The 22,658-nt window shown below is 49.8% G+C and overlaps 1 protein-coding gene across 2 annotated transcripts in view; it reads left to right on the top strand.

Moving 5' to 3' along the window:
• The window catches only part of RPTOR (regulatory associated protein of MTOR complex 1), a 321,928-nt gene that overhangs the window by 223,255 nt on the left and 76,015 nt on the right, over positions 1–22,658 (top strand). For both annotated transcript variants that reach the window (XM_068976432.1, XM_068976431.1), the window contains exons 10-13: positions 6,173–6,248; positions 12,593–12,694; positions 19,552–19,635; positions 20,890–21,000. In XM_068976432.1, the coding sequence (XP_068832533.1) occupies positions 6,173–6,248; positions 12,593–12,694; positions 19,552–19,635; positions 20,890–21,000 (373 nt within the window). The remainder of the gene's footprint in view (positions 1–6,172; positions 6,249–12,592; positions 12,695–19,551; positions 19,636–20,889; positions 21,001–22,658) is intronic.

Raw genomic sequence — 22,658 nt, 5'->3', positions numbered from 1 at the left:
TGCATCTGCCCATCCCAGTTCAGGAGGAGGACTAAGCAGGTTGCTGAGGAAGAACCAAGAAACAGGACTGGTGAGACAATCAGAGAGGCTTTGACAAGGAAAGCTGTTTGTCAGAATGTTAGCTTTAAGAAGGGAAGCCAGAGGCAACCCCAGTACCTAATATAACAGGGATGTAATTGAAATACATATACTGGAAAAAATGCAAGCCATCTTAAAATTTTATGAAGATTATTTATTATTATGCAAAATATATGTTAAATGACAAAAACAGAACACCAGACTGTATCAGCATTATAATTACTTCTGTGTTATGCATGGGGAAGAGGGCTAGGTAGAATTATAACAAGATGCTAATGGTGTTAATACCAGGACCAGAGGATTGGAGTGAAAATGCTCTCTTTTAAAAGTTGATAGATACTACTCCTGTAATTAAAAATCTACATGTAAATGTTTTAAGCCTTTGAAACACTAAAACTATTTTATTTTCAATTAAGTCATTAAGGTTGAGGTATTCCTTGTCAAAAACAAAAAACTGGAGACAGAAGAATCATTGGGTGCTTCTTTGCATGAAAAAAAATTAACTAGTAGAACTCCCTGAGGGTTAGTACCTGCACTTGATCTCATTTGATATTTGATATTTTTTAAATGTTGTGGAAAGAGCTCATTAAAACCCTAAATTGGAAATCGCTCAGATGCGTTTGACTCTATCCTGTGTTTGTTACTGTACATGGGATTGCTACTGTAACACCAATTGCAGCAATAATTTAATTTAGCATGTAGTTGCACACTCACTATGCACAGGGCACTGGGAGACCTTGTCAAGGTCGTTGTAAAGATCATTAAAAAGCCATTCTAGGAAAGGCATAAAGTAATGCCTGAGCATTTATTGAATATCAAGTACTGGTGACCCAGCCTCTACACATTGTGTGTTCCCAGGTGGGCATCAAGCCCTTACACATGGCCCTCGTGTCACCACAGACACAGACTCAGGGTTGGACTGTGTTTGTCCTAGTGTCGTGTCCACCACCACTTACAGGAAGGGCCCCATCGGGGTGTGGGCATGAAGAGAGGGCTTTTCAGAAACATGCAGGGTACAGAGCAGGCTGATACCCAGAGTATGTTCCCCACTGGGGTGGAAAGAAGGGCCTCAGGCAGTAGGAAATCTCTCTGTCCCTCATTCGCTCCCATGACAGACACTTCACGTCTTCTGGGGGCTTCAAAGGGGGGACACACAGAGAGGGTGGCCTTCAGACCTCAAAACGAAAGGTGGGGGAGTCGTCAAGGAGCGCAGTGTGTTGCGAGAGCCGGGCTGCATCATGTGCATCACGGCGCCCCAACTGCAGCTTTTATTTATTTTATTTTATTTTCTATTTTTTTTATTTTTTGGTGATGATTTTTCTTTCTTTTTTTTTTTAATTTTTATTTTTACTTTATTTCACTTTACAATACTGTAGCTTTTAAAGAGCAGCCAGAAACCTGTATTCTCATCTATTATTCCTATTTTAAAATGTTGGCAGCTAATATAGCATTTTGAAAAAACATTCTGAGGGCCAAACTAAATGCTTGGGTACCAGATGCAGCCAGTGGGCTGTCCATTAGGAGCTCTAGGCCAGGCCGGGGCGCCCTGAGTTTGAAATTGGGAGTACAGCTTCTTGGTGGCCCAGGGACCCTGAAACGCATGATAACCATGTGCAGGGCTTAAATGTGGGGTGGGGCCAGGGTGCTCTGCTCACCTAGGTCTTGGCGTGGCCTGTCCTGCTCTGTGTGTCCACAGCCAAAGGTTCTCCAAGTGAGGATCTTTTTCTGAAATCTAATATCATGGCTTCCAATCTTTATATTCTGAGAAATGCCAAATAGGTAAGTCTAAATTAGGGCTTTTCATACAGAAATCAGAGGAGATGAGATTTCACGGGAGGAGAATCACAGGCATATAACACATCCTCCCCCGATGGGGTTCTTCCTAACAGTGCCAGCTTGAGCCTGTAGCCAGATAAATGTTAGTGAAGCCCATTAAAAATGTTGAAAACTATACCATTAACCTACTTTGATCTGGAATCGAATATAAAATCAGGCTTTAGATTGAAGAAGTAACATGCTCGTAGGAGCACCATCATGCAGTGAAAGAGAGAAATGTCGATCAGAAGCCAGATAGCAGGTCCCTGAGACATGGGGACCACCCAGAGCAGCGGGCACCCTCTCAGCATGGGGCTTCTCCGTAGGAGCAGCGCCACAGCCTGGGTCTCCAGAGGATGAGCCTCCCCACTGATCAGAGGGACAGTGGCTCCTCCTGGAGGGTCATGGCGCTTGGGCTAGGAATTTCACAAGCCCTCCAGTTGGACCATGCTACTGTGTTGTAGATCTAGGGAGGAGAAAACCACTCAATGTGGGTGATAACCTTTATTTATTTATGAAATCATTCAAAACCGTCTCATGCCAAGTCAGAGACCACAGATACTTCATATAAACTCCAGGTCAAGCAGCTGCATATGGCATGCAGCCACGTCAAGGGACCCTGACTTGCTTAGGCTGGATAGACTCCCAGGTGTTTTCCCTCCTCACCTGGAGATGGACAGAGGTACTGGTTAGAATACCGGTTAGTTGGTAACGCCAGATCCAGTGGCTTTGCAAGAAATACTGGTTAGGTGGTAATACCAGATCCAGTGGCTTTACAAATGGGAGTTTGTTCCTCTTTCCTGTATAGCCAAGTGGCTCACTTGAGCAACACAGGTCTCCACTCTCCCCAGCGGCTGTGTGTGGTACCTGGTCTACGGAGGCTGGGGGTGTGATCTCCATCATGGGTAGCAGGCATCCAGCTCACAGTCCTGTCCTTAGGGGAGGTGGGGGAGCTGTGATGCAAAGGCAGGAGCGTGTGAGGCTTGGAAACCAGAAAGGTCATGTTCTCCTGCATTCAGGTTCACCAGCTGCCCCTGAGGTCTAGGCTCCTGGCTGGTGAAGCATTGCTGTGGGCTTTTAGCAGAGCTCATTCAGGTGATGAAACCCTCGACAGCAATGCCCACAGCTCTTTCTCCCACCTGGTAAACTGACCAAAGTCTGTTCGTCCCTAGGGAGTGCACAGCCGAGGTAGTTGGAAAGAGCATTCCTAATAAATAATTTACCGTCTAGTTACTGTGTTCCTTGGGTGGTGATGAAGGGGCTGAATTTTCAGCAGGGGGAGGCAGGGAACAAAGCCTAACAAAAATTGAGGTTAAAACATGAAGTCATACACATTCACACTTTGCTTCAGGCGGGGGGGTGCCGATGATGAAATGCTCAGCGCCCGGCTCCTGTTTAATTTTTGATGTGAAGCCATCGGGGAGCCGTTCGCCTTCACTTTCAATTTCAGTAGGTCCTGAAACCTTGCGTTCCTCCGCAGTAATAACCTGTGCATTCCATCCCATCGAGGGAGCCTGGCTGACTGACTGATCAGTGCAGATGGAGCCGGGCACTCTTGGAAGGCTCTCCTCACAGCCCACTCCTTGGGCGCCTGCCATCTTAGGCCCGTTTCCTGAAAACCCGAGCTCTTGCCTGGATGGCACGTTCTCTAGGCCGTGATTCATCGGCAGCCCACGGCTCAGGGCCCCGCTGCTCTGAGCCTCGGGGGCGGGGAGCCCAGGGTCCTCCCTCTGGGGAGGGGGTACAGCTGGCGCGGCTGGTCCCAGGGGCTGTGGGAAGTGCGAACGCAGACACCTCCCAAGTTCCGTGCTCGCCTGGGTGCCAGCAGCCCCCCACCACGGCTCAGGGTTTTAAGGACTCGCTTTCCCACTTTCCCTTAGTGAGAATCCCAAATTAAGACTCCCAAGTTCGTTTTGATTTTACCCTAGAAAATGTAGCCAGTTTTAACCAACTGAATAGATGCTCAGCAGAGGGTACCTTCGTGCTGTTGGAAAGGCCACCGTGTGATCAAAGGCTTGATGGGAACTCTGAGGTCCTCAGCCTGACCCTTTCCTTTTGTACAGTCAACAACCACAGGCCCCGAAGAGAGACCGGCTTGCCCAGCACCAGCCTGCTGCTCTCTCCTGCCCCTGTCCGGAGCTCACTGCAGCCTCACTGTGTGCTAGTAGTCTGTTTGGCCTCTTGGTGTCCAGCAGGTCTTCAGTGCTCCCCCACATCCTCCCTCCTCCCCTGTCCTCCTCAGTGCCTTGAACAGAGTCCCTTGTCCCTATCCCCTGTCACTTAGGCAACTGTGCCCCTGCAGGCATGGCCCTTCCTCGCTCCCGGTGAAGCAGGCAAGACACCTCCTTCCTTTCAGGCCAGGAGTCTCCTCTGAGCTGCTTTTCTGGCACAGAAATGTGCAGCTGGCAAAAGACTCGACTCTCCTCAGTGGCTGGACCCAGGTGGGGGCCAGCCCTTAGGAGGTGGCAGGCCAGACAGCCCACACTCCTCAGACGATTCTTGCCCAGGGCCTGCTGCAGCTTCGTCGGGTTTTGCTTCGCTCCTTGGAGAGGTCTGAGGGCAGTTGGTCTCGCCAGGGCAGCCTAGTTTCTGATACTTTGTCTAGGACACCCCAGCAGGGATATTATTAACAGTTTATAATTCTTCTTGCCTCCTGAATTTGAGGAGATGCTTCTGAAAGAAGGCATGGAAGCCTGCTGTACAGAAGGCGCATTCCTGGTGCCCCCCTAGAGTGAAGTGGCTGTATCAAGACCACCAATTGCCCCAGACCCCCCTGCCCACAACACCTCCCCCATCTGGTGCTCACTTTTCTTCTTCTAACTCCTGAAGTTGAAACTTTTAATTTGATTAAATTCAATGAATCTTCATAGAGCTTAATTACAATAATTGACTTTGCTTCTGTCTTAACAAAGAGTAAGCGGCTCCCTCAACGCCACAGAATAACCATCTCGCCTGCAGTCTGGGCACTTATTGAGCATATGGGAGCTATTTATTGCCCGTACTTTGAGGCACTTTTGATTATCTCCTGATTGCCTCTTAATTAGATTGGAGGGGGAAGGGCAGGCTTGTGCAGAAGGGGCCAGTCTGGGCAAAAGAAAGATATTCCATATACTCGAAAAAGAATTTTCTTGTCTTTCTGTTCATCTTCCATTTTGTTTTTCTGGATGTTTTCCTTTTTCGTTCCTGTTTTGACCGTTTATGAAGACCCATGAGAGGACCCTCTTGCACACAAACAGGCAGTTATTAGTCTAAATAAACCTAACGTGGAATCCTTATATGTGTCAGGGCATTGTAGTAGGAGGAGATTGCCATACCAGAAACAAAACCCCTTGTTCAGACCATCACTTCCAAGAGGAGCACATTTCTAAAAGAAAGGGAGGTCTGAGTCAGAGGATCTTTATATCCTTGGGAATCCACACTCAGATTGAGACCACAGAGAAAGGAAGAGGCTTGTTTGTGTCCACTTTAGAATCAATGTTGGATGTTGCCAGGAAACAGCAGGCCTCTGTGTATGTTCCTCGATGTCATCCACCTGCTGAGGTCTTCACAGGACTCTGCAGGAGACACAATCATTAGCCCACCTCACAGGCAGTGAAACTGACCTTTGGGAGGTGACGCCATGACCCAGTCAACGTGGCCTTGTCTTGCACATCTTGTAGTGGGCGGAGCCAGGTCCAGCACCACAGAAGTTGGAGAAGGTGACCAGGCCCAGCCATCGAAGAGGCTGCCACCTCTCTGCATACAGGGCACCACCCGTCTCATCCCCAGTGGTTTGCATTGGACACAGGTTCCCACCAGCCACAGAGGGGTGCAGTGGCTGCAAGGACGGGGCAGTTCTAGCTGTGGGTGGGCCAAGGGAGACCCTTTCTCCCAGCCCCATCTGACCTGTCTCTGGTGAAGTGCCTCAGCCTGACCACGGCCTTTCATGGCCAGTTTGTGTGTGATGCTGCCCCAGTCCGGCCACCCAGAACCCCAGCTGCCATCAGTGTGGGCAGGCTGCCACACTAGGTGGGCTCAAGTTGGGGTGGAAGCTGTGTTAGTTAGAACGTAGACAAGTCCCTTTATTTTTCCTGAGCTCTTTCTCCTTTTACTTTGAAGAGAAAAGCTGTCATCAACAAAATGGCTCTAGTGCTGCCAGCCGAGAGTTCCTTGCCTCCTGTGCCCCCCCACTGGCAGCTCCACCCTGACTCAGCCGCTCACGGGCTCCTCTGCTGTCAGGGCCCCTGTGGGTGAGCTTCGTGAGTAATGCTTCATGGGTCCCTGTCTGCTCTCTCCCCAGGCAAGCCTGGGACCTGGCCGTGGACATCTGTCTCTCCCAGCTGCCGACCATCATCGAAGAAGGCACAGCGTTTCGGGTGAGTCCCATTTCCGCCCCCTACCCAGGGCATCCTGCTTGGTCCCTGCAGCTGTTTCTCTGGCCTGCAAAACCCCTGTTTGGGTGTCAGAGACAGCCTGCACCCACCTGGGAGAAGATTTATTAGCCAGAAGCTTAAAAGATTGCACCAACCAGGGGTTATTTAAAGTTAGATTATGAAATGGTCAGCTCTTAAAGATGTCTTCTTTACAGCGGTGTTGTCTTGGGTCTGCTTTTCTTAGTGTGCATTCCCTGATAGCGGATTCTCAGCCTTTTCACCGTGAACGATGCTCGCCGCTCTCGGCCCTGAGGTGTCTGGTCACCAGGTGCTTTTCCAGCTAGTGGTCTGGTCGTCCCTGAGTTCATCTGGTGTCACTCGTGGCCCCTGAGGCAAACTGACTCTCCCCTCTCCCCAGGAGACTTGGCAGCAGCTCACCAAGGGTCTCCTCTTGCCTCCTTTCCCCATACAGCCCCCATTTTTATTCAAGATTTGCTCATTTGCTGAGTGTTTGGTGTGCATCAGATACCACGTCTGGGTGCATGTGGGCGAGACCCAGTCCCTTCTCTCAAGAAACCCGTGAAAAAGAGAAGAACCACCCCTCAAGTTAGAACACAGTTAGACCCCTCCAACCCTCACCCCCCGAGGGTCCAGGCAGGCATTCGGGACTAGGGGTAAATGGGCTGGGGGGAGTGGGAGGAAGCAGGTGGCTCCAAGCCGTCCCCTGAAGGGGATGGAGGGTGGGGCTTGCAGGTCGGAGTCATTGGCTTTTTCTCTCCACACCGTCTTCTCTGGTCCTGTTGAAGAGACTGCAGTGGTCAGCTCAGTTTCCTTATTTTTAAATGGGAATTATAGTTGTATCCAATTCAAGGAGCATGTGAGGACTGGAGGGCAGAGCCTGGCACATGATACCTGCTGGACATGAGGGTTCCTGACCTTTGGTGTAGTCACACAGCTTTGACCGAGGTCAGACGCACCCACATCTCACTGCAAAGGCTTTTCACTTTTAGTGCACATCACGGTTATCGGGGAAGCTTTGAACCTTACTGAGTCAGGGGCCTGGGTTGGGGGGTGGGGGGGTGTGTGTGTGTGTATGTATATCTCAGGGTATATGTGCATGTATATTTGTGTGCCTGCATGTATCTTTGGGGTATGGGTGTGTGTGTTCTCTGTCGGGTATGTGTACGTGTGTGCATATCTGTGGGGGGTGTTTTATGTGTGTGTGTTAACCCCTCAGATGATTTCAATGCCTCCAAGACTGGGGTACCTGGACTATGAGGTACTCCCTCTCAATTTTGTCTTATCTTTCGTCCCCTCCTTTATTGCTGGAATCTTTCCCATTTTATTATGAACGTTTTCAAACCTACAGCAAAGTTGGAAGAATTCTGCAGCAAGATCCCGTCTGCCCCCCGCTGGGTTCTCCACCAGCGTTTGCAGTGCCCACTCCAGCAGCTCCCCCAATTCCACCCACCTTTCCTTTAATGCACTTGGAGGAAGCCAAAACTGGCCTTGAACCTTGAACCCAGAAGTGGGTGCTGGCAGGACCTTCACATGTCTCCCACCCATGTATTTGATGTTGCCAGGGGACCCTAATCCCTGAGGCAGTGACAAGTCCCCATAGGGAACAGTCCTGGACTCCTGCCCCTCACGAGCTCCACCTACACAGGGACAGGGCCTGTTAACACACGCACACGTGTTTGGGAACCTCATTCAACTTGTGCTTTTTTGTGCTCTGTGCCTGATTTTCCTTTTACCGTCAGGGGGTAGGAGCTGCACACTCTCGGATAATAAAGTCCCACTGTTCTGTGTCCTCACCCCTCCTTCCAGTGCCAGGCCTCCTTTTAAGGGTCTTCAGCCTCATTTCCCATATACTGGATTCAGGATTCTGCCTCTGGGAGCAATGTCACCAAACTGTGATGGGGAGGGATTCTTGATGGAGCCACATGCTAGCTGTTTTATTTAGTTTCCATTCTTTTAAAAGCATAACATACACAGAGAAGACTACAGGCATCGTATTGTGCAGCTTGATGAATTTACAAGTTGAGTGCAGTCACATAACCAGCACCCCAGTCATAACATCAACAGCCCCCTGAGGCCCCACTCTGGCCGCTGCTTTCCCCGGGGCATGTGCTGCCCTGTGCGGTTTGTATTTTGGTAAATTGAATCCTTGTGTCTGGCTGCTTTCACTCAACACTATTCAATCTGTGCACTTGTAACTCATTCCTGTTACAGCCTAGAAACCCCAAAGGTCATGGTCCATCCTGTGGACCTCACGAATTGTCCTGACCACTGCCCAACCGAGACATTGGTGCCTGAGGCAAAAAGAGAAATCAGTCATGTTGGGCCTGTCTTTTATGAAATTTTGATAGTTTTTTCATAATGGATTTTTACCTTTATTTTTATTTTCTTAAATACTGCATTAAATTTCTTTTTAACCTCAATTACTGTGTTTTTTGGTGTCCCCTTAAGTTTCGGTCCTCAGGTGGGTGGGCAGGTGTGGCCAGGTGCTGTTAATCCCTTATGCTTGGGTACAGTAGTGTCAGGTGTGCATTTGAGGAATGAGATTTCTGGTTACCACGTGTGCATAGTTTCGGTAGGAAAACTGCTGGATAGTTTTCCAAAGTGGTTGTGAGTCAATTTTCAGTCCCTCCCACGATATATGAGAGTTCGAATTGTTTCATGTTCTTGTCAATATGTGATGTTTTCCACCTTTTTTTTCCCCTTTCGGCTTTTCTGGTTCCATATGTAATGGTGTTTCATTGAGATTTTATCTTGCATTTCCCTGATGGTTAATAGTATTGAGCCCGGTTTCATATTTTTGTTGACTGTTTGAATATCCTCTTTTATAAGTTGCCTGTTCAAGACTTTTGATCATTTTTCTTTTGCATTATGTTTCTTATCAATTTGTAGTGGTTCTGTTTATATGCTGAATACAAATCCTTTGTCACACATTGCAAATGCTGGTGGTGGTTTAGTTGCTAAGTCAGGTCCAACTCTTGCAACTCCATTGATTGCAGCCTGCCAGGCTCCCCTGTCCATGGGATTCTCCAGGCAAGATCACTGGGGTGGGCTGCCATTTCCTTCCCCACGGGATGTTCCTGACCCGTGGGTCGAATCCACATCTCTTTTGTCTCCTGCATTGCAGGCAGATCCTTTGCCCGCTGAGCCCCAGGGAGGCCCGACACGCGTTGTGTTTACCTTTTTTCATTCTGTAGATTTCATTTTCACTTGTTTGCTGTTTTTACTTGGTGAACAGAAGGTTCTTGTTTTACCATACCCAGCTTACCAATGTTTTTCTTTTATGGTTAGGGCTTGTACCCATTTAAGAAATCTTACTTATTATGAGACAGCCAACATCAGTGTGTTTGGACCAGGGTCGGCAGGTGAGAAGAGCAGGAGTGTGTTGATATGAAGTAATTATCTTCCTTCCCCAAGGTGACAGTGCAAGACAGGGTGGACTAGCCCCCGGGGTCAGGTGTGGCTCCTTGTGCCCAGAGATGGCCTTTCTGCTCTCAGTCCATCACGTCTGGCACCTGTCTTCAGACCCCTTCCAGTCCATCTAACACGTGGGCTGGCCACCTGTGTCAGAATCATCCCCCTGAGGCCCAGGCCACATGGTCACATGACTCAGAGCCTCTGCCCACGAGCTGCGAGCTCTGCTCCAGAACACTCATCCCGGGCTCTGCATCTTCCCCTCAAGAATATACACGGTAGCTCTGACACGCCGGGAGGTAGTCTTGAAGATTTGGCCCAAAACATCAGCTCTGTGAATCATTTCACTCACAGGGCAGCTCTTGAGCTGTTCTGTGAAGTGTTACTTAAAATGCTGAGCCACGCTTATGCTAGGGACTGAGCTGGTTTGTCACCATCTCCGCAGCTTTAAAAAGCACGACAAACCTCACAGCACACTTCGATGAGAAGGGCTCTTCCCTCTTTGTCAGCTTTAGGTGAAAAGATCAGGAGTGTCTGTCTGTCTTTGGGGACAGAGCGGCTTCTACAGCCCTGAACCGCATGTTTATATCCACAAGGTAAAACCAAAGTGCAGGAAAGAGGGAGAGGCGGAATTACCTGAGTTTCCCAACTCTCCTTTCCAGACTGAAGGTCCCCCTCACTCGGTACAGCTGGGGAGGGGCCACTTAACAGGACTATTGTTTTTAAACCAATCTGTGAATAACTCACACTTAACGGGAATATCATTTTGGGGGCTCCATTCCAATCCCCAGGTTGCCCTCCAAATTTTAGTAGCTTCATGTACCCTGACTTTGCAAGAACATGAATTCCTGAGTGTGAAATTTCTCTGCCCAATTCTCACACGACACTGACTTCTTTACGAGGGGCACCACGGCTCTGAGCCCCAGGCGCCTCTGTAGAGGGGATGGCAGGAGCACCCCAGTCTGGCTCCCAGCCTCACTGAGCCCACCTCATCACTTCAAGTCCTCTACGAGCACGTGTCCACATGTGCCAGAACCTGGGGTCAGAGCCCACATCCCTGCCTTCCCATCCACCCTTCCTCTCCCCCTGGGGAACAGTGTGGGCAGAGAGGAGTGGGTGGGAGGCAGAGATTTGAAATTCTGTTTGGGGCTCACAGATGTCAGAGCTGCGTATTAAGTGGGGATGATCATGTAATACAGAAAACCCAGCAGTCCTACCACTTGGCCTCTTGGTTCTCGGAGACCTTCCCAGGGCCTAGGCCCCCTCCTACCTGAACCTCTAATCTGAGATTTCCCTGGTCCCTGTCATCACCACCAAAGTCGTCTCCTCTGCAGGGCTTTCGAGAGGACAAGCTACCCTCCGCACCCCTGCTGCCAGGCTGGGGAAGCCCACTGTAACTGGCTTTCGTCACTGCCCTCCAGGGGCCTTAAACACTGCCTGGCAGCTGCCCAGATGTGTCTCCTTCATTCCTTCCTGTCCCCGCTCTGCCCTCCATCCATGGCACCTGCTCCCTTTCTCACCTCGCTGAGAGACAGGAGCAATAGAGGGAGCCTCTGAGCCCCTCCACACCCGCTTCATCCCTGCATCCCCTCCTCTCTGTGTCCCGTTTCCAGCTCCCAGAGGGCTCCTGCTCTCTGGTACCTACCTGCCAGGGCTCTCGCCCAGCACCTCCTCCTCCATCAGCAATTCCCCCTCTTACAAATATGCCCTTTTCTCCCACCTTTAGAAAGAAATGCCTGGTCACATGATCCTATCCGATCCCTTCCCCTTTGCAGCCAGATTCCTGCAAAAAACTATTCTTGAGTCTCTAAATCATCTTCCCTTCTGTTTGAACCTAGCCCAGTTGTGCTTCTGCCCACTACCACGGCCCCCCATAACATTCTTAGTAGTCAGTCTCCAGGGCCCTCATGTCATGGTCAGCCCTGGACCTTGGTCCTGCCTGACCCTCTGCATCGTGACATGACGGTGCCAACCACAGCCTTCCGCTAAGTCACTCTTCCCTGGTATCCTGGCTGCTGCCTACTCCTGCTCCCACTACTGGCCTTGCCCTAGTGTCTCCACCTCCTTGGCCTCTTGCTCTTGGGGTGCTCCAGGGCTCAGCCCAGGGTCCCTACTCTTTCTCACGTTATAAACAAGATCTGTCTCTCCAACCCAGACCCATCTCCTGAACTGCAGGCTCATGTAGGCCATTCTCCCCCTCCCACCCCACCCCTCTGATGTCTCACTTGGGTGTCCAGAAGGTGCCTTAAACACAATGCATCCAGGTTGAGTTCCCCACATGCTTCTCCGAAACATGCTTCTTTCGGTCTTCCCACTTCAGGTCACAGGACCCCATTCCTGGTGGTTAGACCTGTGGTGGTGGTGGTCCAGTCACCAAGTCACCTCAGGTCATGGGACCTCATTTCCTGTTGTTTAGACCCGTAGTGGTGGTGGTTTAGTCACTAAGTTGCCTCTAACTCTTGCTACTCCACGGACTGTAGCCCACCAGGCTCCTCTGCCCATGGGATTTCCCAGGCAAGAATGCTGGAGTGGGTTGCCATTTCCTTCTCCAGGGGAACTTCCCCACCCAGGGAAACTCAGGTCTCCTGCACTGCAGGGGAATTCTTTACCAACTGAGCCATCAGGGGAGTCTGTTTAGGCCTGAGCCCCAGTGTTAACCTTACCACAACCCTTCTCTTACCCACACCCAGTCTGTCCACGAGTCCTCTGACTCTGCTGTATGAAACATCCCAGCCTGACCACATCTTACCACTTCCTCTGCCATGGCCTGGCTCTGCGGGCTTTTGCCTAGCTGGTAGCTGAGCGGAGTTGGGGCCTCACAAAGACACATGACTGAGTTGATGGTGGGGGGTATGTATAGGCAGAGCTGACTGAAGAAGGGGGTTCCTGACTAACCCACCTTGCTTGTCCCACAGCACAGCCCCTTCTTTGCTGAGCAGCTGACCGCCTTCCAGGTGTGGCTCACGATGGGCGTGGAGAACAGGAACCCACCTGAGCAGCTTCCTATTGTCTTACAGGTGAGTGTCTGCAGGTGGACCAGATTGGCCCAGGGAGGGAGCCAGAGCCCGCAGCCTCCCAGTGAGGGGACTGGTTTATCGGGGCTGAGTGTGTGAGTGTGTGACAGCCCCCATGCTCTGTAGCTGACGAGTCCTTGCTCCTCCATGGCTCCCCTGGCGAAATCACTGCCCCCTCCCTCAGTTAAACACTGATCTGGGTTGTCAGCCGTTCTCTTGTCTGCCCCCGGAGCTGCTGTCAGGGCGCTGTGTTCCAGCACTGTTCGTGGTGTCAGCACCCCTTCTCTCTGGAAGGATGTGAGATGCAAATCAGCCACAGAGAAAAGAGGAGAGACTGAGCCGATTACACACACAGGCCGTCAGCACCTGTGGGTTGGTCGTTTTCGGGGGGCTGTGCCCAAGGGTGCTATGGGCTGTCAGGTGCAGTCACCACTATCCTTGGGGCAGTTGGTGCCCCACAAATGGTTTGGGAAGTCAGTTCTGTGGGTCTCACCCAGCTAAGTTTTGGGTTACCGAGATGGCAAAGTACCAAAGTTCATCACAGGTAGGAGTTTTCACAGGACTTTTGTTTCAGTTAACGTATATTTATGGGGCACGGGTAGGGATCAGACTGTGATGTAAGGAAGGGCTGTTTTACTCTGAGATAGTGTCAGATGAGATTTAAAACCACTGCCAGTATAGACACTAGGGCCTGATAATTCACTTTAGGCCCTGGAAAAAGTTGTGTACAGTGGGGATGGGGCAGTTGAACCTTGGGTAAGAACTGTGGGAGGGGCCAGGCCAGCAGCAGAAAGGGGTGGGCATTTACATCCGCACCCAGTTAGGGTCTTAAATTCTGAGAGCTGGCTGGGAGGACCATCACCACCTCCCCGAGAAAGCTGCTTAGGTTGCTTCGCCTAATCGTCCACCTGCCCAAGGACAAGGGCTTACCCCTCCCCCCCACCCCCCTGGAGGGCTCCACTTTCTCACCAGGCCACTGACCACGTCACACAAAAGCACTGTCTGTCTTCACTGGGCCAAGCGTGTGTTCTGAGCTGATCTCTGGCCCACATGGAGTGTGGCGGGTCCCCTCCCCACATGGTCTGCTCTCCCGCTCTGTGCCTACTGCATGGCGGCCTGGAAAAGTGGTCTGCCTGCGACAGAACACATCTCAGCGGACTCAGGACTGTGTGCAGGACCCAGACAGCGAGCAGTGAGAGCAAGGTATACAGTTGTGAAACGCCAGCACACAGCCTGTCCTCGCAGCTTGATAATCAGCTGGGACAGGCTGTTGGCCAGGATCCTTCCCTGGAGATATTTTGGTGCTTTTAATGTATTATGGCTGCTGCTTTTCTGACATTATGAAAAGAATGCAGAAATTATTGGTATTCCTCATGTGTGCTTCTAGATTAGTTTAAGACTATCCTGAGTTCGCTGGGTGAGCTATCAATAGATTTTCAGAACAGAACCAAAAAAAGCAACAATAACAGCACAACAAAGAACACTGTCTATTTGGCACTAGCCTACGAGTTCTCATCAAGTGGAAGGCCAACAGGCAGGGCTTTGGGATGGTAGTGGCTGACTGGGTGTGCTGAGTTCCCCAGCAACTAGGGTCTCCCAACTTTTCATAAGAGGAGACTGTGACCAGTTTCCACTGACCTTTCTGGTATTTCAGTAATGGGATGGATAAAACCTTTCCAAGCAGGGACACGCTGCCCAGCACTTTGCAACCAGCCAGGCAAACAACCTTGTTGTAAACAGCCCCCTGTTTTCTTTAATGTCCCATTTACAACCCACATTCCCCCAGGAAAAAAGACCCAACTTGCTAATACCAAAATGAGGGAATAACTGAAAGAAAAGGGGCATCTTGTGTGCAATCTTTCCATCAAACTTAAATCATAGTTTCCTCATCATTCTGGGGGTTCTGTCAGGCTATGCCCCGCCTGGATCAGTGCAGGAACCTTTACTTAACAAAAAAACCCAACATAGTGCAAAGGAGCCCTTGCTTCATTTGGGGCAGCCCGTAGTATCCGCTCTTCTCTTTAATTCAGTTATTTTGCCAGAACCCAGGCCCCATCATCTATCACTTATCCCCAGAATCTTGGCAATTCAGAAATGTTGCTGAAAGAGAATTTTATTTTGTTTTATTTCTTTTTAATCCACCTTTCCTCCAGATAATTATCTAGTCATCCCAACATAATTTATTAGGTAATTTTGGTATTTCTCTAATGATTTGAAATACTGTCAGCACATCCTATACAGGTGTGTACTTATTTCAACATTTTGAGAGAGAATTTTAATACAGAGACATCACAGCTCTTCCAATCCTTGCTACTTTTTCCACCACCAGCAAGCATTTTGTCTAACTGAAAATTCAGCAGCATTCACTGAGGACCATTGGAGTAAAATGAACTGTCCCCTAGGGCAGCGGATTTGCAGCCCCTTGTGTAGATGTAAGCATGAATCTACACTTTTCCTGACCAGCCCTGACATCCTTTTTCACCTTTTAAAAATATAAATCAAGAAGGATGGAAAGGAAGATTCTCAAGCCCTGCAGCACCGCAAGGCCTGGCCCTGTGGTCTCACGGTCTGACAGCCCTGCCTGGACTCAACATTACTGTCTGCCCTCCCTTGGTGGCCCGTGTACAAACAAGCCCAAGTTAGAGTAGGAAGAATCAGTGGAAAAGAGAGGGAAGAGAGGAATTTTACAAGATTCCACGTCAGGACCTTTCCACAAAGTCAGTGTGGGCATTTCATTAGGAAACCCTGTTGGCTTTCATGGCATCATCTACAAGGAGAATTTTTGGTCTGAAAGTGCAGCATTATTATTGGATGGCAGCAGGATAGTAAGTGGACTGTTATTACTACACATATTAACTACATTGGTGGCTCCAGGATCTCTGATCATCAGATTCCCAGGTGCACCAGGCCAGAACTAGAGCTTGAGAATCTGGATTTTCATAACCGGCTTGAGCCAGTGGTCTCAGCCCAGAAGCCTGAGTGTGCCTTTTGTGTACAAGGTACATGAAAAGTAGTTGCCCTAGCAGCTCTGTTTTAGTTTTGGTGTTGATGTCACCACCACTGATCTTTAGTTTGGATTGCCACAGACAGAAAGAAATCCCAGTAACTCATTTAGTTCACCGACATTTATCTCTGTAATTCCCCCAGGGCCTGAAGCACATTGAAACAGGAATTATTTTTTTTTAAGTGCAAATACAAACAAACAAAAGCCAGTTCTTTTTTTATTTTAAGTAATTTTAATTTATATTGGCTCTCAATTTTGTCTTAAAATGTAAATCGGCAGAAGGAATTGGAAGGAAGGGGTAACGTTTAGAAAAGCCAGTACCTGACATTTTCCCCAGGGCTCGTTATTGATGCTGTTTATTTTAGCAAAACATCAATACCCACAACACAAAATCCTGCATTGCTGACGGTCTTTGAGTCTCTGAGACAAGTGAGCTGTCTATTGGTGCTTTAACGTGTGTTTCATCAATGCGGACAGCAGAGTCGGAAGAGATGGAGTTGCAGTAGTGACAGTGGCAATTTCCATTTTACTTTTGCCATCTGTGAATAAGACGTTGTAATGGAGACCTTTTACTGCTGGTTAGTGCACATGAGAAATAAGCAATACAGACTACCCACGGTTAGGTTTCTTGGCCCACGTTGCCATTTCCTCCACTGCAAATTGCTCTGCTATTTACTTGAAAACCCAGAGCTTTATTCAAGTTGATAGTGTTTAAAATAACAAAGGGCATCAGAAAACAGAATCTTTACAAGTGCTAGATGTGTTTGATGTCTTTGATTTTTGATGAATCACACCTTCTTTCACAAACCTAATAAATGAAAGGTTCTGCTTGCCCTAGAAACTTGAACCTCCGGTGTGGTTCCATTTTCTTTAAAAAACAAAATAGGGAATGCCCTGGCACTCCAAGGGTCGGCACTCAGCGCTTTCACCGCCAGAGCCCATGTTCAGTCTCTGGTCGGGGAACTAAGGTCCCATAAGCCACCCAGCAAAGTAATCGACAAATAAATAAACAGTCAATCAAATCTCTTCTGAGAGGTGGAGCCATCCTGTGCTGAATGTAGCAGTCATCACGCTGTAACATCACAGAAACAGTAACAATCATCACGCCAGACAGGCTGCATCTCATTTAATTCTGGAAATTACATGTTATCTTCTCCATTCGTCTCGATGATGAAACAGAAGTTTCCAAAGGTGGTGGTTTAAGCCACACTGTCAGGAAGTAAAAGAGTCAGGTCAGCTTGACTCCAAATCTTGCACCTTCCCACCATCTAACCTTGCCCTCCACACCTGCCTTTCTGCCGTGGTGGCACATGATAACCCACGAGTTAAACATGCAGAGGGATCAGGTGCTGTTCAGATAGGCCCCTGTGAGCAGCCCCCACATAACCTCTCCACTAGCTTCTTTATCAGAGAATCTTAACTTCTCCAAACACTAAACGAACCACTTGAGCATCCATCTCAAAAGAGTGATGTGGAAACAGGCTCCGAACCAATGGGAGATGACATTTCAGTGGCTGAACCCAGCCACCTCCACCTCCCTGACCCCTGGGCTGCCTGCCTGGTGGACACGCCTGCTCTCAGCTCCCCTGCAGCCACAGGCCACACACCCATGTGGGGAAGCTCCCCAGCCTCCCTATCAAGAACCCCTCCTCAGGAGCCTCATGCTGCTGGGACCCCCTCCCCTCTTTCCACTCCCTCCAGCCTCTCTCACTACCTCCTCTGTCCCCCACCTGCTGACCCTCCTGCACCCTCAGCCTCTTCCCACCTGCCTGTGTTTGCCCCTCAGAGGGGCGCCCCTCAAACCACTGCTCTGGTGGTACCATTTCCTTACCCCTTACCTCTCCTTACCCTCCACCACTGGCCACATCCCTGCAGCCAGAGGGTCCGCTTCCTGAGTCCTGCTGCTGATCCTGCCTGCCCCCCGCAGCAGATACATGGTTCAAACCTCCTGTCCCCTCTCCTGCCTCCTGTCCCATCCCTCACCAGTTCCTCCACCCAGCTTCCCCCTTGGCAGACCACTCCAGGCTGGCCGGCCTGACCCGTCCTGTCTTTTCTCTTGCCTCATTCCAAACCTTATCTTCCAGCAGCTCCTTTCCCTCACCCACCTTCCCCCTCCACCAGCAGGCTCTGGGTCATGCCTGCCGGCTGTCTTGGAATCTATTTCTCCCTATCAGTCTTGGCCGCGGTCAAGTCCACCCATCCCACCTTTCCAGTCAGTCTGCTGCCAGCCTGTTGCCCACAGTGAGCACAGTGGATGGGCCCCTCTGCTGCTCTTCTGAAGAAAAGCTGAAGCCCTTAGCTTGGTCTGCAGGTCTAGCGAGCTCTGGCGCCTCCCTGTCAGCCTGCCCGCCTGCCTCCCTCAGACACCCCGCTTCCCCTCAGACACCCTGCTTCGCCAGCCCCTCTGCCTGAAGCCCAGGAACTCCACGCTTCGCCCACTGGGAGGGAGAGCCTTCAGACCCCGAGTAGGGAGCGGCCACCCCCGGTCATCTGTTCACCATCACAGTAGTTATTGCGGTGTGGATGCGGAATGTCTATCTCGGCCCCTGCTGTGACAGGAGGGCTCCTGCTGTTCCCAGTCACCCCCAGCACTGTGTCTGTACACAGTAGATACCCCATACCCGCTTTGGATGGCTGGGAACATAGTAGGTGCCCCATACCTGATGGCTGGGAACAACGGTGGGCAGAAGGGCTCTGCATCACAGGACTCTGTACACGTAATCCCCATGTTAACACCATGAGAGAAAATATAAATGACTCCATTAAAGCTTAAAACATTGATATACCACAGGAAAAAAGAAAAATATGTGGCCAAGGTTGCTCTTTTTCATTTAAAAAGAATCCTTTCATATGAAAAGGAAAAAAGTCAAACATTTAAGTAGGAAAATAAGGACATGCCTGGCTGGTTTACTAGAGAAATAGCCAATTAACCTATGAAAAAATATTCATCCTCACTTGTAATCAAGGAAATTCAAATTAAAAGAACATTTTTATTATTAACTGTCATGTTGGCAAATTGTGTAACATGGGCTAATGTTTTCCTGGGAGCTTTTAATTTGATATTTAATAAATCCCTCATGGTTGAGTCTTGTGTTATGAATTAGGAAATTAAAGTTCAGAGAAGTTATGTGCCCAAGCCTGGGTAACCTGTGAGTACCAGAGTAAATATATCCTGCTGCCTGGTAACCAGCTGAGGCTTGGCAGGTGGGCAGGTGGGCAAGATTGTTCAGCTGGAGGGCAATCTGGTGATGTAAGTGTGGGTGCTCTGACCCTCTAATTTTACTTCTGAGGTTTATCCTAGGAGGAAGGGGGTCAAGAAACCATGTAAATGTGCAGAGATGTACCTGTTAGTATTTTTATCATAGCATTTTTACAATAACAAAAATGTATTAATAATTTAAAAATCTAGCAAGAGGGAGATTGTTTAAATGAATTATGCACATTTACAGAAATGTACTTCTGTACTGCCATTGGCAGTGATATGATCAAACATATCTAGGGTTGTGGAGTAAGACTGACAGTGTATCATTTACTCATCAAGGAGATGAGAAATACAGCAGTATCACTGAATTTAGAACAAACGGGACATTATACTTAGAAAAGAGCATCTAGAAGTGAATAGACCAGTGTCATCGGTGAATATTTTCTTAAACACCATTAGAAAGTGTCTGTTTAATAGTTCCTACAGTGCGCACGTCATTCACCTGTTCTTGAAGAAATGGAGTGTTCCTAGCCTGTGTAAAGTGTGAGCCGTAGAGAAAGGGGCGCCCACCGACCTGGGTAAACAGCTCCTGGGGATGCTCATCCAGGGTCGTGTGGGGTGCCTTGCAGTGACACTGCCTCTTCTCCCTTCCAGGTGCTGCTGAGCCAAGTGCACCGGCTGAGAGCCCTGGACTTGCTGGGAAGATTTCTGGACCTGGGTCCCTGGGCAGTGAGCCTGGTGCGTGCTTCCTGCATTAGCAGGGGAGGAGTCGAGGGGGCACCAACTGAGGAATCAAGGGTCCTTGGCCATGCAGCCAAGCGTGACTGTGGGGGTGGCCATTAAACCCACAAGGCCCCATGGACCTCTCTTTGCACCTTCATTGTCATGTTGTGGGGGGCCCTTTCCCATCCGCTGTTAGGCGTCACCTTTACGGGACAGAAGGTGTCCTTTAAGAACATCCTCTAAGGAGGGGCTCTCCCCTGTCACACCAGGAAGCTCGCAGCCTCTGGGCTGGGTCCTGGCCACACGTGGTGCCTGTTCTCCTGGAAGCAGCCTGTGAAGCCTCACTCACTGTCCTTTCACTCTGGTTTTAGGCACAACTCTGAAACACTTTACTATCATTCATTCTATGGAGAAGTAGAAACAAAACACTGAGTGACCCATTTTTCCACCACACAGATCACCAGGGAAAGAGATCAAGAGGGACCTAGAGATAAAAGCGGATTCAGGAGACCCACCACCAGCTGCAGAGTGTGGACCTTATGGGGCTCTGTTTGCAAATGAAAGTTTGAATGTTGGAATTTGAAAAATTAATATTCATGAAACAGAAAGTTTACATGAACTGAATGTTTTATATTATTAAAAAATAATTGTAACTGTTCATTTTCTAGGTGTGGTAATGGTATGTGGTCATGTTTTCATAAAGGAGACTTTATTTTTTAGAGAGAAACACTAAGTGTTTACAAATGACACCATGTGATACCTAAGGGGGGGCTTCAGAACATTCAGGAGAGGACAGTGGGCGGGGCCAGCCAGGATGCCACACCCTTTGGTTTGACAGCGTTGAAGCTGGGTGATGGGCACATGAGAGCTCAGCATGTTGTTTTACCTCCGTCGATGTATGTAAGTTGTTTCATTATATACTGTCAACCAAGAGTGATAATTGATAGCTCAGCAAGAAGGAGAAGAGGGAAAACCTAAAAGTTAGGAAGACTGCACGAGCTCTCCTAGCTGGCCCACTTCCACTCCCAGGAGCCAGGAGGGAGGCCATGTGTGACTCATCATGGGTAGACTTGGGTGGAGGCCTGGCGTGTCTCTTACCTTGTGGTCTGCGTGTACTGGTGCAGCCCAAGCAGGCAGGCCTGGGTTGCTTCCAGGAGAAGAACCGGAGGTCAGGGAGGACAGCCCTGCCCCTCGCAGCTCCCTGTCCATGCTGAGGGCGCCGTGTACTTTGCTCCCTCCAGCGTGGGGCTCACATGCTCTCTCTCTCAGGCGCTGTCTGTGGGCATCTTCCCCTACGTGCTAAAGCTGCTCCAGAGCTCAGCCAGGGAGCTGCGGCCTCTCCTTGTCTTCATCTGGGCCAAGATCCTCGCCGTGGACAGTGTGAGTAATGTCTGTCTCCCCCCACCACCACAGGAGAGCTGCTGAGAGCAGTTCGGGGGGCCTGGCACTGCTGTCCACGCCCCCTCCACCTGGCCTCATGCCTTCCATGGCCTCCCTCCCTCCCAGGAAAGGCATTGCTTCCGCTTGGCCCAGTCTTGGTCTGTCACACTGGCCCTCGGCTCACCTGTTGTCTCTGTGCACTGCCCCTTCCCAACCCATAACCACCCCTCCAGCCAGTGACCCTGCCTGGTTCCTTGTTGACTGGTCTCCCCAGTTGATGCTTTTCCTTCCCCTGCCCTGACCCTAGCAACAGTCCTATGGAGGCCCCAGCTGTCACCTGTAGGGCTCGGGCCATAGCGCTAGTGACTTCTCAGCCGTGACTGCCCAGCCCACATCTCCAGCTGTACTCCCAGCAAGCACCTTCCCACCCCTGGCCTTATGCCTGCGGGCCTGCAGTCACATGTCTGCTGCTGAAGTCCTTGGCAGGGCCTTGTACTCAGAATCGTGCTGAAGGCCAAAGGTATTGCAAAGCTCAGCTGTCCCTGCCCTCAACACTGTCCACTGGGGACCAAATCCTCTGCTGTGAATACACACACCTGCCTATCACAAGGATGACTTTTCAAAAAGTGGGCAAATCTTATGGGTAGGGCTGCATTTGTGTGCCTCAGTGTAACAAAAGATTATTATGTTAACCCAGGTGGGAGGGGGCCACTGACCCGGCTGCTACATGAATTCACAACCAGAGGGAGTGGGGGTGGCCACGTAGGTGAGAACCAGTGGTCAGGAAGGGCCAGGGTAGGGATGCCAGGGTGACAGTAGGGCCAGGTGGGTTCTCGAGTTTGAACCTGTGTGGCGGGAGGGCTGGTTATGTGACAGTGGTGCCGGAGGTGGGGTGCAGTGCAGGGAGCATTCACGGGACCGCTGGTGATGCAGCCTGTTCCATTGATTTCTTAAGCCAGCCATTTTCACCTCCTCCAGCCGTCATATGCGTCTCTGTAAAGTTGTGGTAATAACGCTTCCTGCAGTATGGTTGCAGAGGTTAGGACCACAGTGTGTAAAGCAGTTTTAGAAATTTTAGCGTGAAGGGAGTAGTGATAAAACCTCATTTCTATCCAGCCTGCCTCTGCTATACTAAAGCCTTTTGTTGCCGATCTGAAAGCCTGACCTTGGGGCTCAGGAAACTATACGTTTTGGTCACTTCTACTTTGCCCTTCATCAAATTTAACTGAAGAGGCAAGCTACCACGTAAAGAAGAGGGCTTTTCTGGGAAAGTTATTTCAGAACCTTGTTTCTCTCCCACTTCAATACCTTTGTCATCTACATCATGTGTTAAGTTCACTGGCACTGTTCTTGCCATTAGGGACCATGTGCAAAGGTTCCGGATGCATCAAAGGGCGAGACTACTGTGACCTGAAGCCCAGTGTGGGGAGAGGGACAGAAAAGATGTCCCCTTCCCCCCAAACCCTCAAGGGTGATGGTCGGCCACCTGAACCTGCTCCTCGGGGGCACCAGTGCTCCAGAACATGTTCAGTCAACTGCAGTTCTTGTACTCATCAGGATTTAGTAGCTTTTAGCACCTGGAAATAGAGGGTATCTTTATTTTTAGTCTTCAGTGTGGCTATTTCTGCTTTAATCTTTTTGCTTTATGTGAAAAGTAG

The sequence above is a fragment of the Capricornis sumatraensis genome, chromosome 8, assembly GCF_032405125.1.
Source record: "Capricornis sumatraensis isolate serow.1 chromosome 8, serow.2, whole genome shotgun sequence".
In the NCBI taxonomy this organism is placed as follows: Eukaryota; Metazoa; Chordata; class Mammalia; order Artiodactyla; family Bovidae; genus Capricornis; species Capricornis sumatraensis.
This window is presented reverse-complemented; position numbering and strand designations above follow the sequence as displayed.